The sequence below is a fragment of the Acomys russatus genome, chromosome 7 (assembly GCF_903995435.1).
Source record: "Acomys russatus chromosome 7, mAcoRus1.1, whole genome shotgun sequence".
Taxonomy (NCBI): domain Eukaryota; kingdom Metazoa; phylum Chordata; class Mammalia; order Rodentia; family Muridae; genus Acomys; species Acomys russatus.
The window spans coordinates 7658212-7673981 of NC_067143.1; the positions used below are offsets into that span (position 1 = coordinate 7658212).

Sequence of the window (15770 nt, forward strand, 5' to 3'; positions counted from 1 at the left end):
AAATAAATCTAATCAATCCCCGGGTTATCTCCACCCATGACTCTGCCAGGAGTATATAACCCAAGGCATTCAAAACTTATGACCACCCCACAGGGGCTGAATCCCATGAAACCCATATTGTCATTTGAAACAGATTTTTTCACAAGGTGCTGCAGCCACACATCCCTCTTCCAGATTCAGGCTCAAGATGGAGTCTTCCTGCCCTCTAACTTAGGGGACTCTACCTCCTGCTCAGGGGACACACTTGGAGCTTTTCTAAGGTTTTGGCAGATGGAGAGGTGCACCCCTCCCACTCCCACATGCTGGCCTCTGTTGGCGCTGGGTCAAGACAGCAGGCAGGTGCACATGCATCTTGAATGATAAGGGGTCCTGCTGGATGGGAATGGTGGTGAACTGAGCCCTTTCCACAGTCCTGGCATGGGTGATATCTGAGCAGAAAAGACTACACAGATATTGGCATAGCCAGATGAACAGGTCCAATTTAAAGTCTCTGAGCTAACCCTAGCTGCAAGACCTAAATTGTAGGAATGATGGGTGGTTCCAATTATGCTGGTTCCAATAATGGGTGGAACCAATAATGGTTTTAATGCTGCTACACTGCATGGAACAACGCAGCCTGCCCACATGTTAGAATTTTCATGCTTCTTTGTCTGAATTTTGTTTAAATGATTGTTTTTCACTAATAAGAGGATTAAGTAAACCAAAAATTGTTTCCCAAGTCTCTGCTGACACAAAGACAGTATCTACTGCCTTTAAATATTTCTTTTAAACTTCTCAGAAACATCTTGGATCTACTTCTCACAGGTTAGATGGACTATGTAGACAATCATAGATTTAAGACTGACTTTAAGAAAAGATTTAATAATGCTCCTGTTAATTTGATCAATATCTGTTTAAGATAAAACTAACATTTTAACATTTCCTTTTTATTTTACCAATATATCTAATAGGTTATTCCAATGTAAAACCAATACAAAAACTAATTGGCACATATATTTGCCCTCTTTTATTTTTAAAATTTTGTCTTCAATTAATAAAACTGAGACCATCTATTTACAACTCAATTTTCAATTAATAAACTAATACCATGTATTTAAGCCAATTTATTTTTCACAGACAAAGTATGTGCATCTTGTAATGAAGCATCCTAGTAGTTAAAAAATCTCCAAACACATGTACTTCCTCTAAGAAAACAAGATTAATTCCAGGGACTTGGTTTCTAATGCTTCTGTGGCTTATGCAGTCATTTAAAAAATAATAATACCAAGGCTTACAGAGAATCTTCTTACACCGTTGACATAATTAACATGGCACCTCTTTTATCAGCTACTTTAAGCAGGTGGGATAAATGATAAACGATGCCAGATCAGGACTGAGATTCTTCTAACACCCAACTCCTGCCTGCCCTTTAATACTTCTGTGATAGTGCAAGGAAATGACACCAGTCCAGGCCTTCAGAACGCTCTTTTTTTTTTTTATAAGACATTCTCTCTCTCTCCTCTCTCTCTCTCTCTCTCTCTCTCTCTCTCTCTCTCTCTCTCTCTCTCTCTCTCTCTCTCTCTCTCTCTCTCTTCCAGGCCTGCACCAAAAGGCTGCTGATGTGCTGCCCATCAGATTGTTACTGGTTTAACATGTATATTACCTCCTTTCTTTGTACAGTGTAAAGGAAGAATAACCTCCTGCCAGGATTTTTCATCCCTATTGTCATTATCCAATAGGTTTATCTCTATGAGGAAGAAAAAACAGCACTTGTGCTACAAACCAGACAGAAATTCAAGATATTACTTCCTTCACTATAAGTAAGAGGGCTGCTCTCTCACTTGGACCTGCTGAGGCCTTCACAGATGCCATAACCCAGATGCATCACCTGGATGCAGACTTTCCTGACAAGCTTAATCAGGAGATGGCATCTACAGCTGACAACCCTGAATCCCTCCAGCAACAAATAAACTCTCTTGCTGGGCTCATGTTCCAAAACTGGAGAGAAATACATCTAATGACTGCTTAACATGGAGGAACTTGTATAGTATTGGGGGAAAATGTTGTCTATGTAAATGAATCAAGTATTGCTTAAGACCAACGTTAATACCCTCAAAAAACACAGTATAGCATTGCTCTCAATATTTCAACCTACTGAACAATTAAATTGGTTCAATATTCCCTTGATTTTCTGCCCCTCATCTCTTATCAGCCTTCTGATTATGGTTTATTTTGATTCTTGCATTCTTACTCATCCACGTTTTAAAGTGGCAGATAAGTAGCACTGCAAAATCCACCGCCAATCAGATTCCAGTTTAATGCCAAACTGTTCACAACATACAAAATTATTAAGACTCTCCTTTATTAAACAAAAAGAAGGAGTTGTAGAACACGTGACTGTGCAACTAGGGAAACTGGCAAGGAGCAAGAATGAGATTGAGATGTGTCCAAACTCTAAAAATCTTAACCTTGAAATTAGCAGAAGTAAGGGTTGTTCCTTCACTATTCTATGCCTACATGCCCCAGCACATGTACCCTGTGACCCCTCCCTCACAAGGTAGTCACATAGCCTAGCACCTGGAATTCCACTCCTTGCAAATAAAGGATCCACAGTATCTCAGCCCCAGCCAATAATGCACACTAGCCCTGAAAACCCCTTCCTAGTTTTCAAAGTTCATGTGTGCCTGGTTCAACCCAAATAAAGTAAACAAGCTGTTTCACTGGATATCATCTAGGAGGGTTGTAACACTGAAATCCTTGGAGAAGGTCTTCTCTTGAAGGGCACTCCCAGCCAGACCAGGATCCTGCATAATACTCACCAGTTCTCCAATTGCTTCATTCTTCCCAGCCTAGTGTAAAGTAGTGCTAAGACATCCCTAGGGAAGAATCAGATCAAGGCACCACAAATGTAGATGACTTAATATACATTATACTATATTATGCAAGAAAAATTTAAGGGAAAAGTATTACATCATCTCATTTAGAAATAAAATATATTTCAAAGAGTCAGTATCTGTACACTAACTATATATGACAATACACACACACACACACACACACACACACACACACACACACACACATATATATATAATAAAACAATATTGTAATGGTTAACAAGTCTTTTATTTTACACAGACAGAAGGTGAAAACATACTTTAAAAACATTAAATAGCAAAAATATGAAGTACCAGTAACTATCATAGGTATTTTAGGTTACTATGATAATACAGTAAGTCAACTCATAAAAGAAAGCATTTATTTTGGGACCTCATAGTTCTTGAGGGGTAGAGTCTTAGGCTATCATGGTCAGAAGCCTGACAGCAGGCAGACGAGTTGGCATGGCACTGGAACAGTAGCGGAGAGCTTATATGTGATTCTCAAGCATGAATCAGATATAGAGCTACATGGGAATAGTACCTGAAAGACCACCCCTAATAAGACTCATGCTCCAACAAAGACACGCATTTTAACCATTCCCAAAAAGTTTCACCAACTTGAGGCCATGTTTTCAAAAGATGAGACTGTGAGGAACATTTGCACTCAAACTACCACATTCTAGTCCTTGGACCCCATGAGCTTATAGCATTAAGTCCAAATTGAAAAGTCCTCATAGACTTTCACAGTCTCAATACAGTTTAAAAGTCCAAAGTCTCTTCTGAGACTCAAGGCACTCTCTTATCTGTAGCCCCATGTCATGTAAAAAATGAAGTACATATTTTCAACATAAAGACACAAAACATACATTACCATTCCAAAAGGTAGGAATGGGGAATAGTGAGGTAACACAGGGCCAAAGCAAAAGCAAAATCCAGCAGACCAAACTCCATGTTCTGTAGCTCCATGTCTTGATGTGAAAAGGCTGGGATGGCTCTGTACTTTCAGTTTTGTGAGTGAAACACACTTCTTTCTCTCTCTCTCTCTGGCCTTTTCATTTCTTCTATGCAGCTCTCTTTGGCAGGTATCCCACAGTTCTGTCATGTTCAACATCTTTGTGTCTCCAGTGAAATCTAGGATTCATTTTTGCAGTGTCACACAATGGCATCTCTAGACCTTCATGCAGGGACTCCCCTGCCACAGGCCTGACCTCAGTGGCTTTTCTTAACCTTGGAGGAAGAGCCCGCAACCTCTTTACTTCTGTGTAATTCTTGACCTGAAGTCCAGAACCATAGTGACTGATGCTGCCAAGTTCTGATAGTATGGAAACTGACTTCTTCCTCAAATTACATTGCTTTCATTTCTTGAATAAGTTTACCTTAGGAGAGTCTTTAGGCATGTTCTTTTTGCAAGATAGAGAATTAGCCTCCTACAATTATCTTAGCATTACTGTCATCCACATTCCTACAAGGATGGCCTACAATATTCATCTGCTTCCCTAGTGGAAAGTCCCATAGTCTTCCTCATTCCTCATCAAAAGCATCATTGTCAGGCCTGTTACAGCATTAGCACCCTCACTAGTACCAGCTTCTGTTTCAGTTACACTACTATTGCTTCGACAAGAAACCACAATGAATGCAATGTACAAAAGAAAGTGTTTAATCTGGGAGGTCACAGTTCCAGAGAGTTAGAGAGCATGCCCACAATGTCAGGAAGCATGGCAGCAGGCAGGCTGGCAAGCAGTCATGGCACTGGGGCAGTATTTTAGAGCTTACATTTATACCACAGGCATGGGTTAGAGGTGGGGCACTGGGAATGACTTAGGCATTTGAAACCTCAAAGACAACCCCTAGTGCCACACCTCCTACCACAAGGCCTCACATAATAACTGCCCAGACAGTTCCATGGGTTATGGTCAAACATATGAGCCTATAGCATCCATTCCCATCCAAACCACAGCAGTAATAAACAGCCTGAGATCTCTTTGTAACAACAGTGTATTGCACACATGAGTTTTTCTAAATATGAAGGCTTTGCCACAAGGAAAAAAAAATGAATATTTACATGAGATGATGTATAGGTTAGTTTGTTAAACTATAACAACCATTTCACCACCTGTGTACAAATCTTCTTTATGATATACTCTTTCAATTGGGACCCTAAATTTTACTTTAGAACAGACATATGAACAGCACTTTTACCTCTGAAGTAAAAAGTTTTGACTGGAGAGGAAATGTAAGTTAAGACATGTAAGAGTGTGTTGGGTCTTGATTTGGTTCTGAGTCATGTAGCCATGCTCCCTTTAATATGTTCATACTGTACTCTCTTAATTGCCCTGCAATTGAAATGATCACATACTACAGCTTTAAAATTGATACGTATTTTATACAAATGTTTCTAAAATATGTAATTCAAGTGATAAGTGCTGTAAGATCCTGGAAATGGCTTAAATTTGAAACAGGTTTGATTTCAAGAAAGCCTTGTCTAGAGTATCTCATTGGAAAATTGTCAAGCAGAGTAGACAGTCGGACAGAGGCAGAATCATGGCAAAGACAAGAGAGTAATGAGAAAAGCCTTGACTATAAAAGGCTAAATAAAGCATTATGGAAGCAACCACAGAGGTCTCTATACATTCAGGTAGGTGCTCGTGAATGTTGATGGTTCTCATTACACAAGCTGACTGCACTATTCCAATGTGAAAATGGAAGACACAATGAGCTTGAAGGTGAGAACTGCACCAGGTGAACAGAGATTTTACAGACTTCTCTTGAGAATGTTTATTTGTTTACAGAGCAATTTATATAAGAAATAGCAGTGCTCCATAAATTCTTTAAAACATGCAGAAAGTAATAAAACCTGACATAGTAAGATGCATATATTTACTCCTTCAATTACTGAGAAAAATATTGTTTTAAAAACAGATTTTTTTTTTTGCAATGGATTTAACCACTATCAAGTGACAAAAGAAATGCATCTCTTTCCTGCACTTTCTTGAGCCTTTTGCTGAAGGAGATATTTGTTGATAGTGGTCAACAAGCCTCCTGGACACCAGGGAGCTTACAAGAGTCCATCAAAACCAGATAGAGAATCCATGTGTAGGGCAGCTCCAGACATGCTGTAGTCAGTATCTTTGTAACAAGTCCAGAGTCAATCAACTTTTGCAAGAATGACTATTTTCCCAATAATATTAACACTGGGTCATCAACTAAACAATGTTATAAATATTCCACAAAATGATAAGGTCAAAGATATTTCTCAAAGCTATTCCTGCCTGATCAAAGCAGCTCTTGGTCCCTGCCAGACTGTTTTCACTTCTCTAGATCTTCCTGAAGGACCCGTCGTTCCACTTTCTTCCTCCTCAGGAGTGTCCTGCATGGCCCTCTGCAGAAGCAGCTTGAGAGTTCTGCGCTGGAACCTGCGGTGCCTAATGGACCCAACGAGGAAGTAAATGATGGGGTTGGCACAGCTGTTAACACAGGACAGAAATAATGTCACTGGATAAAAATCACAAGGCACAACATTCTGAAAATTTTCAAACCATTCTAAGAGGAACCAGTAGATCCCATAGGGCAGACCAAAGAGTAGGAAGGCCAGCACTGTGGACACAATGGTCATATACAGCCCAGTCACATGGATCCTGTGTGAGCCCCAAAAGATAGTAACTACTAAAGCCAGACTGGACCCTAAGAGAACCACAAATAAAGCAATTAACCATGCAGTTGTGATGAAATCAAATGTCTGACACCAACCAGGACCAAGACTATCAAATATGTAGCCACATTCCTTTCCTTCCAGGATGCTCAACAGCAGAGACAAGACCCAAAGCAAGGTACATATGACAGCAGATGTGTGCTTTGGGCGTTGGCATCTATACCAGATGGGCCACATGACAGACAGGCAGCGTTCAATGCTAATGACACTGAGAATGCTCAGACCACAAAGATAAGCAAAGTGTATCAGAACAAAAGAAAACAAAGGAAAACTGATGAGGCTGGGGTAGAAGATATCCAAGACAATATGAGAGCAATGTACAATTTGAAAACACATGAAGAGAAAGTCAGCACCAGCCAGGTTGAGAATGTAGACACAGAAGACATTTTTGCGGACATGGAAGAACATGATCCATAGCACTATGCCATTTCCAACCAGTCCAGCTAGTGCAAAGATGAGGGAAAGCAAAATCATGGTACAGAATATGATGTTACAAAATGAAATTTCATGGTGGTTACTTCCATTCACTGCTGTGATGTTACTCTCGAAGTCTGAGACATTTGCATCCACTGTTAGGAATGCTCTGCTAGTGTACCTAGAAAGAAAAACAACATATGAGTATGTGTCGGACTATCTGATTCTTAAGATCAACGTCTATGCATGAATGACTAACCTGGTTCATAACAAGGAGAAATGTGATTGTAGAAACAGTATTTTTGGAGCCTTAAATAAGATTCATTATATTTATTTGGACTACTTACAACCCATTCTTTTTCTGTTAGAGTAGCTAGTGGCAGCAGTATAGACAGTGTCTCAGTTGTGTCAGAAAGGATTAGAACTCTGAATCCTACTTTTCTTCTCACTAAGGCTATTTCTTTTCTGTTTCAGGAATTTAGAAGCCAGAAGCAAGACCAATATCTGCTTTTTTCCTGGCAGTGTGGAGCTATCAAATGAGAAACTGTGGAAATAATGAATGAATGAATGACAGTTATTAAGGGAATGCCAATTCATATCTAAGATATCCTATATATCAGATATTTATATTATGATTCGTAACAGTAGCAAAATGAACAGTTAAGATGTAGCAATGAGAATAATCTTATGGTTGTCTGTCACAACATAAGGAACTGTATTAAAGGGTCACAGTATTAGAAAGGAAGGGTCACAGTATTAGAAAGGTGGGGGACAACTGACCTTGAGGAATAGGCATGGAATTATGAGATGAATTGAATTTCTAATACTGTTCATGAGTTAAAAGTTAATATTTGAAAACAGAAAGAAAAAAAAGAAGGGGCTACCATGCTAAGTAGAAGGTATTGTGACACAAATATATACAAGGCTTGAAGACAGAGGTGTTCTCAAGGAGGAGGGCAATAAAAACACTTCTACTAGACATGTTAGCTTACTTGTGGAATACGAGAAGTCTAGGTGCTGGAGCAGAAAGAATTCCATGAGTTCAATGACAACCTGAGCTACACAGTGGGGTCCAGAAAAGTCAGAACTGTTAGAAAAAACAAAGAGGGAGAGAGAGAGAGGGAGAGAGAGGGAGAGAGGTGGGGGGGCGGGGGAATTGGTGACTCCTTTGTGGAAATGAACAATCTGGCATGCAGACTAAAGAGCAGAAAACTAATTCCATGGACTAAAAACTTGCTTTTCCTTGAACTACACAAGAATATTGACATTCCAACAGAGGAGGTGTTCCAAGTGTACATGACAAGAAATGAACCCATACACATCAAATTGGAGTGACAATTGTCAGGTGTAGATGACACATAAATAATGCTAATGTTAAAGGATGCAGGAGCATGTGCCACTTTACTTGCAAAATAAAATCTGTCAGAAAATAGCAGATTTCTACATCAATATCTAAATCCTGGGAGGCCATGGAAAAGTATTTTCATCATCCTGAGAGCAAACAACTGCCAATCAAGCTGCATATCTTTCCTCGTATGAAACATTAAGCACTTTTCTCTTGTCAGATGCTATATTACAAACAAAACAAAAAGTGATGAATCTGGCAAAGAGTTGACTAGGGATGAATGAGGAAGTTTAAAGGGATGAGATGGAGGCAATGGGGGTGGGGAGAGTAAGCAGAATACATCTTATACAGAAATCAAATTATCAATTAACAAAATTACTCAATGAATAAATGTGGTCATATGCCTGGGGCAGCACAGCTACACCTACATCCACAATAACACACAGGTCTTGGTTCACATGGCTATTATTTTATTACTATTGATAAATCCCCATACTCCATGTGTTTTTCTTGGGTTGGCGATGGGTTTTTCACCTGTGAAACTTTCCACAAGCAAATACATTACTGACAAGATATACTTAACTATGTCCTTCTCAGTCACTCATTTTTAGGCCATCTGTTTCCTGATGAGACAGAAATACAAGGGAATGGAAACTTTCCATTGCAGGAGACACAGGTGACCATGCAACTGACAGAACTGTGCTTTTATAGAAGGTGCTTGTACCCATATGCTTGCCAAGCCAAGGAAAGTGGCAGAATTCTCACAATAGCAGAACATTTGGATAGATGAGATGAGAGCAGAATGGGGGGAAATTACAAGTGGCCAGTGCCTTTATTCACAAGATTCCAACCATCCATAGTCAAGTTGGCCAGACCAAATCACTAAAGAAAGAGTTTTGTGCCTCCCATGTCTTCAGGAACATCCGAGGCTCCTTATAATCCACACCCCAAGGTGTAGTTACACGGCCATGGAATAAGAAAAAAGTATTGGGAATAGGGTGTCAAAAAGCCTCTTACCTTTCCTCCATTTTTCTTACGGGAGGTGGTAAGCTGGTCTGTGGCAATGTGAAGAGTCCCCTGAATCAGCTGTTAATATGAAACATGTCTGTAGCTCATACACTGCAACGCGACTGATGCTCGAGGAAGGCTAATCAGGGTGGCAGAAAGACCTGTGGTTTCCTGCAGTTGGATCTGCTGGCATATGAGTGTCACCCTTTTGAGTCATGCTCTGTCAGTGGGCCTGGCTTCTATCTCTCATTATCTGGTCATGCCAGTCTCTCTGGCTTCCCTACTCTGTTAGCTTCAGTTGAAACAAAATATTCTTATTAATCTATTCTAAGTAACCAACTTTCCCCAGGTATTCCTAAGTGCTTGGATTGCAGGTAGGCCACCAATTATCATCAATATGGGTAATAGGGACTTGGACTCAGATCCTCACAGTTTCAGGAAAAGTGCTTTCACCACTGAGCTGCCTCCCAAGGCTACCTAGGAACATTTTTAAATATTTATTTATTTATTTTACATCCCATTTGTAGTCCCCTATCTCTTCTCATCCAGATCCCACCCTCCTTCTGTTATTCCTTAGAAAAGGGCATCCCTCCTACCCACCCACTTTAGCTTGTCAAACTGCATCAGAACTGAGCACATCCTCTTTTCTTGTGGCCTCTCTCAAGGCAGCCCCACTAGGAAGAGTGATCAAAAAGCAGCCCCCACTGACTCTGGCATGGGGAAAAAATTCCAATTCCTCATTTTTAAAATAAATGAATTTTTAAACAATGTGAACAGGCACTGGCTTGATGGTTTGTATGCTAGGTTTATGGTTGGTTAGATACCAGAGGACATGGTTGTTCTGGCTTCAGGTTTACACTCCACAGGGTAAAGGGTTTAACTTCTGATTCTACAACTCAATGCAGACTAAGGGAAAACTTAACAAATTCAAGTACTGCATTTAATATGCTAAAATATTTTAAATTATTTTGATCCCTATGACATTTTAGTATATTTGTTTCCAAGTACAACTGCTTACTTGACCTTTTTCCTGTCATATCTATGAACTTTATAATGCCCTTGGATGTGCGCTTACATTTTTCTGACTTGTGTTAAGGGGATATGAAAGAATAAAAGCTTATATATGATATACAATTGTGAGCTGCTAAGACAGGTAAAATCATATCAGTAATTTAAAGTAATGGTACTTAAGGAAACTTCCTCAAATGTGAAATTGAAAAGTTCCTGGAGTGACTTGAACAAGAATCATAGTATGTTGCTTTATAGCCTTTTTGTGCTGATTTTTAGGTCTGTGAACATATTAATCAAATTTTAGTTATGAAAAATGCCTCACTGAATTTTAAATTATTTATTTCACTTATTCAATTAGCATAACTAGGGATATTCTTCAGGGCCTGCCAGCAGATAATAAGAGTGCCCTTTGTGGAGAGAGATGGAAATGAAGTCATCCATTTAACATATTTATTTAATATTTTTAAAATATTCATTTATTTATTATATATATATGAGTGTTCTATCTGCATGTATGAGTGCATGCCCTAAGAGGGCATCAGATCCCAGTATAGATAATTGGAAGCCACCATGTGGTTGCTGTGAATTGAACTCAGGACTTGTGAAAGAGCAGGCAGTGCTCTTAAATGCTGACCCATCTCTCCCACATATATGTGTGTGTGTGTGTGTGTGTGTGTGTGTGTGTGTGTGTGTGCATTTTATTTACATCCAGATTGAAGCCTCCCCTGCCTCCCTTTTTTTCCCATTAACCTCCTCCCACCTCCTTTTCCCCTATACCCCACCACTTGCCATCCTCAAGTCCTCTCCCTCTCCTCAATAAACGCTGAGAAAAAGGGACGCTTCTCATGGATACTTACCTGCCCTTGTACATCAAGTTGCAGTAGAACTAGGTACATCCTCTCCCACTGTGACTAGGCAAGACGTCCCAGCTAGGAGAAAGGGATTCAAAGGTGAACAACAGAGTCAGATACAGCTCCTGCTTCCACTGTTAGGAGTCCCAAGTAAAGTCTAAACTGCACAACTGCTGCAAATAATCCTAGGGCCTAGGTCTGTCCCATGTATACTCTCTGTTTGGTGGTTTAGGTTAGTTGATTCTGTATGTTTTCTTGTGTTCCTTGACTTCTCTGGCTTCTTTAACCCTTTGTCCCCTCCTCCACAGACTTCCTCAAGCTCCAACAAATATTTGGCTGTGGGTCACCACATCTGTTTCCATCAGTTGCCGGGTGAAACCTCCCAGATGACAGGCATACCAGGAGCCATTTTGTAGATATAATAGGTTACAATTAATAGACTCATGGGTAAAATTTCTTGTGGCATGGTTCTCGAGCTGGGCCAGTCATTGATTGGCTATTCTTTCAATGTCTGCTCCATCTTTACTCCTGCAAACCTGTTGACAAGAAAATTGTGGTTCTAAGATTTTTATGGCAGGATTCCTAACCCCACCCTTCCATTGAAAGGCCATGTCAGGCTCCATATCCCCCACTGCCAGGTGTGCCACCTAGAGTCACCCTCATAAATTACTAGGAACCTCCATTGTCACAGATTTCTAGCTCCTCCCAGAGATTCCTGCTTAACACTGATTCCAGGTCTCTCTCATCATATTCTCTCCATCTGCACATTTGGTCTCTCCTGATCAACTCCCCAGCCCTTCCCTGACCCCATTGCCTCATTCTGCCCACCACTGATGCCTGTTCTATTTACCTTTATCAGTGAGACTCAAGCTCTCCCTACTTGGGCCCTCTTTCTTAATTTCCTCGGACTGTGAATTGTAGTATGGTTATCCTGTATTATATAGCTACTAGCCACTTATAAGAGAATACATGCCATGTTTGTCTTTTTATGTCCAGATTATTGCACTAAGGATTATCTTTTCTATTTTTACCCATTTGCCCTCATATTTCATGATTTCACTATTTTAAATAGCTGAGTTATATTCCATTGTGTAAATGTACCACATTTTCTTTATCCATTCTTCAGTTGACAGACAGCTGGGTTGTTTCACGTTCCTTGCTATTATAAATAATAGTTTCTATGAACATAGTTGACAAAGTGGCCCTGTGATACAGTGGAGCATCTTTGGATATATGCCTTGGAGAAGTAAAACTGGGTCTTGAGATAGAACTATTCCAATTTTTCTGAAAAAGCATCAGATTGATCTCCAAAAGTAGTTGTACATATTTGTACTTTGACCATCAATGGAGGAGTGTACCCTTTATTCCACATCCTCACCAGCATGTGCTGTAATTTGAGGGTTTTTTTATCTTGGCAGGTGCAAGATGAATTCTCATGGTTGTTTTGCTTAGCATTTCCCTGATGACTAAGGATGTTGAGCAGTTCTCTAAGCATTTTTTACCCATTAGAGAGTCCTCTATTGAGAATCTTTAGATCTCTTTGCCATGTTTAATTGGGTTATTTGTTTTACTGAGGTCTAGTTTCTTGAGTTTTCATATATCTTTTTGCAGCTTAGAATTCAATAGCTTTAAAAACAAAACAAAACAAAAAGGCTCACAGAATAGCAGAAGCCTGCACACACACACACCCAGTCTAATGTAACAGGTTAGCCATGAATAAAATAGTAAAAGATGTCACAACCACATCATTAGCTCAGGTGTCACAGCCGATGGATCCAATGTGGTGGAACACAGCTTTACACACCATTCAGCTACTGCCCACTGATGTAAGCTAGGCTCAGGTATCCTCTAGGTCAGTGATATGTTAGGACAAAACCAAAATGCAAAGCGTTCAACACAATGGTTGAGGGGCCAGGGCTTGCAAACAAAAACTTACAGATGAGAGCCCTCAGGACATCAGAAAGAGGAACAAGCAGAGCCTTCTCAGAGGGCCTGAGTCAGCACCATGGACATGGCCAAGAGTCCCTGCCCTTTGAACCCAGGTTGGGCCTGGGGATGTACCCCAGGATGGGAATGGGTCCCTGATCTGACTTGCAGGGAAGACACCCCAGTTCAGATCTCTGGGAGAGCCTTCAAGAGCTACTCTAACCTTAACCTCCCTCCTCACCCCAATAAAATGAAACCCCAGAAGCATAGAGGGAAGGTCAGGGCAGTCAGCAATAAAGGCTCCCACCATGCAAGAGCTGCCAGGCAGCCCACCCTCAGGGAGCCATGGCAGGAGCCAGCAGGAGGTTTTTACATTCTGAAGTCCTTCTAAGCAGAGAAACAGCTTTGCTAGATGTGCTGGCTGGACCCCAACTGTCTCCCCTAGTTGACAGGAAGCCTGTAGGGTGGTCCCACACAGGAAGGACAACACCATGTAGCCAGCAGCTTCCACACTTAGGAAGCTGGAGTGGTCTTGCCATGCAAGAGGCACAGAGAAGTGCTTGGTGTGTATTCATCCATACAATGGACACGGGAATAAGGAGAGGACAGTGGGGATGTGGCAGAGAGCTGCTGGCAGCTCACTGTGAAGGTGGACAGTTGTGTGGGGAAGACCATGGTGATGGTCACTGTCAGCCTTCCTTGCCCTTTTCTTAGGGGGGAGGGGTGGTGCTATGTCTGCAAGGGCCAGAGCACAACAGCCCTTTGAATGACGTAGCCTACCTGTGTGTACAAGAGCACATGGCCCTGCTGTTGACAGCTGGCAGCCAGCTCTTCCCACGAGCCACCAGCTATGGTATCCTGCTGCTTAGGGGTTATGGCTGTAAAGATTTCCTCCATGTGGAGGGGCCAGGGGAAGGGGGATCACCAGGACTTCAAGATGATGAGACCTGAGCTCCACATTTATAGCATGAAGCAAGTTACTCAGCAACAGAATGTTTGCCTCATTGGAATAAGGCTGGAGTTCCATCTCTAGGATCACAGACAAACAAAACAACCCAAGCTGGCATATGTGTGGTCCATCTGTCAGGCCAGGTCCACAGTGGAGCAGGTAACAGCTGAATCTCTGTAGATCTTCCAACCTGGTGACAATGATGAGGTCCTCTTGAGGCACGTATGCTACTGAACAGCCTTGGGAGAAGAGCTGTGACCAGCAGCCTTCACATTCAGAGCTGGACTGTTTTGGCCCCACATCTAGTGCTTCTTGCTACCCTGTTTTGTTAAAAATATAATAATCATCTCGGTAGTGTAAACTTGACCAAATGCATGCAACAAAAACAAAACAAAAAAATCAGAGGGGAGAAGGCCATATGTGGCAGTCCCCAGAAAGTTGGAAAGACTGGGCCTCAGCTCATAGCACACCTTATGCTGTGTGCTATGTGTAGACGGTCGGCTTCTGGGACCAAGTTCATACCAGTTTTCTTTCACAGCCACTATGGACATTTGACCATTGGAGGGACAGTGGATGATACTAGACAGTTGGTGGTGCTCACTGGAGCTGTGGGGAATGACAGGCCTGGACGCTGCTTTTCTGAAGGTGAATTGTCTGGAAGCAGTCAGTGTGTACTCTCTCTGTGGCACACAGGACTTGTGGCTAAGTGTCCTGAGGAACAAACTGTATGAGCTTCCAGAAAAGCATCATCACATGGTAGTTGGTCTTCAGGAGCAACTTGGGATTGTTCTTCCACCAGACACCACAGAAGTAGACAGGCAGCCCACTGAGGATGGTGGCAAAGCCAATGGCACACTCTGTGGATGTCTTCCAGAAGGACACAATATGTTTTTATCTTTATATATCACTCCTCTGTCAGGTGTAGAATGTAGAGTTGCTGAAGATTTTTTTCACATTCTGTTCTGCCATTTTGTCCTTTTGATGGTGTTCTTTACCTTACAGAAGCTTTTCAGTTTTATGAGGTCCTATTTATTAATTGTTGGTCTTAGTGCTTGAGCTGTTGGTGTCAGGAAGTTGTCTCCTGTGCCAATTAGTTTAAGAGTTCAAGCCTCTTCCGCCACTCTCTACTCTATCAAAATTAGTATATCTTATTTTATGTTGAGGTCTCTGATCAACTTGCCTTGAGTTTTATGCAGGGTGATAGATATGGATCTATTTACTTCTTCTATATTCAGATACCCAGTTAATCCAGCACTGTTTGTTGAAGATACTTTCTTTTATTCAGAGTATGGTTTTGGCTTCTTCATTATAAATTAAGTGTCCATAGATGTGTAGGATTACTCCTAGGTCTTTAATTCGATTCCATTTATCATCCTGTCTGTTTTTATGGCAATTACCGGCAGTGGTTTTTATTAATATTGCTCTATAGAACAGCTTGAAATGAGGGATGGTGATACCTCCAGAAGTCGTTTTATTGTACAAGATTGTTTTATTTTGCTAGGTTTCCCCATATGAAGTTGAGTATTGCTCTTTTAAGGTCTGTTGGAATTTTAATGGGCATTGTATTGAATCTGTAGATTGTTTTTGGTAAGATGGTTGTTTCTACTATGTTAATCTTACTGACCCATGAGCATTGGAGATCTTTCCATTTTCTGATATTGTGGAAAATAGCTGTGAGTAACATGAAAATCAATGAAGG

General features: G+C 41.0%; 1 protein-coding gene across 1 annotated transcript; it reads right to left on the minus strand.

Annotated features, from left to right (window-relative positions):
- Positions 1 to 5491: 5491 nt before the first annotated feature.
- On the minus strand, positions 5492 to 9354 carry LOC127192420 (mas-related G-protein coupled receptor member X2-like). Its single transcript, XM_051149696.1, has 2 exons — positions 9344 to 9354; positions 5492 to 7162 (listed from the first exon to the last, which is right to left on the minus strand). The coding sequence occupies exons 1-2, from the start codon at positions 9352 to 9354 to the stop codon at positions 6118 to 6120; spliced, it is 1056 nt and encodes a 351-aa protein (XP_051005653.1). The 3' UTR covers positions 5492 to 6117.
- Positions 9355 to 15770: the final 6416 nt, after the last annotated feature.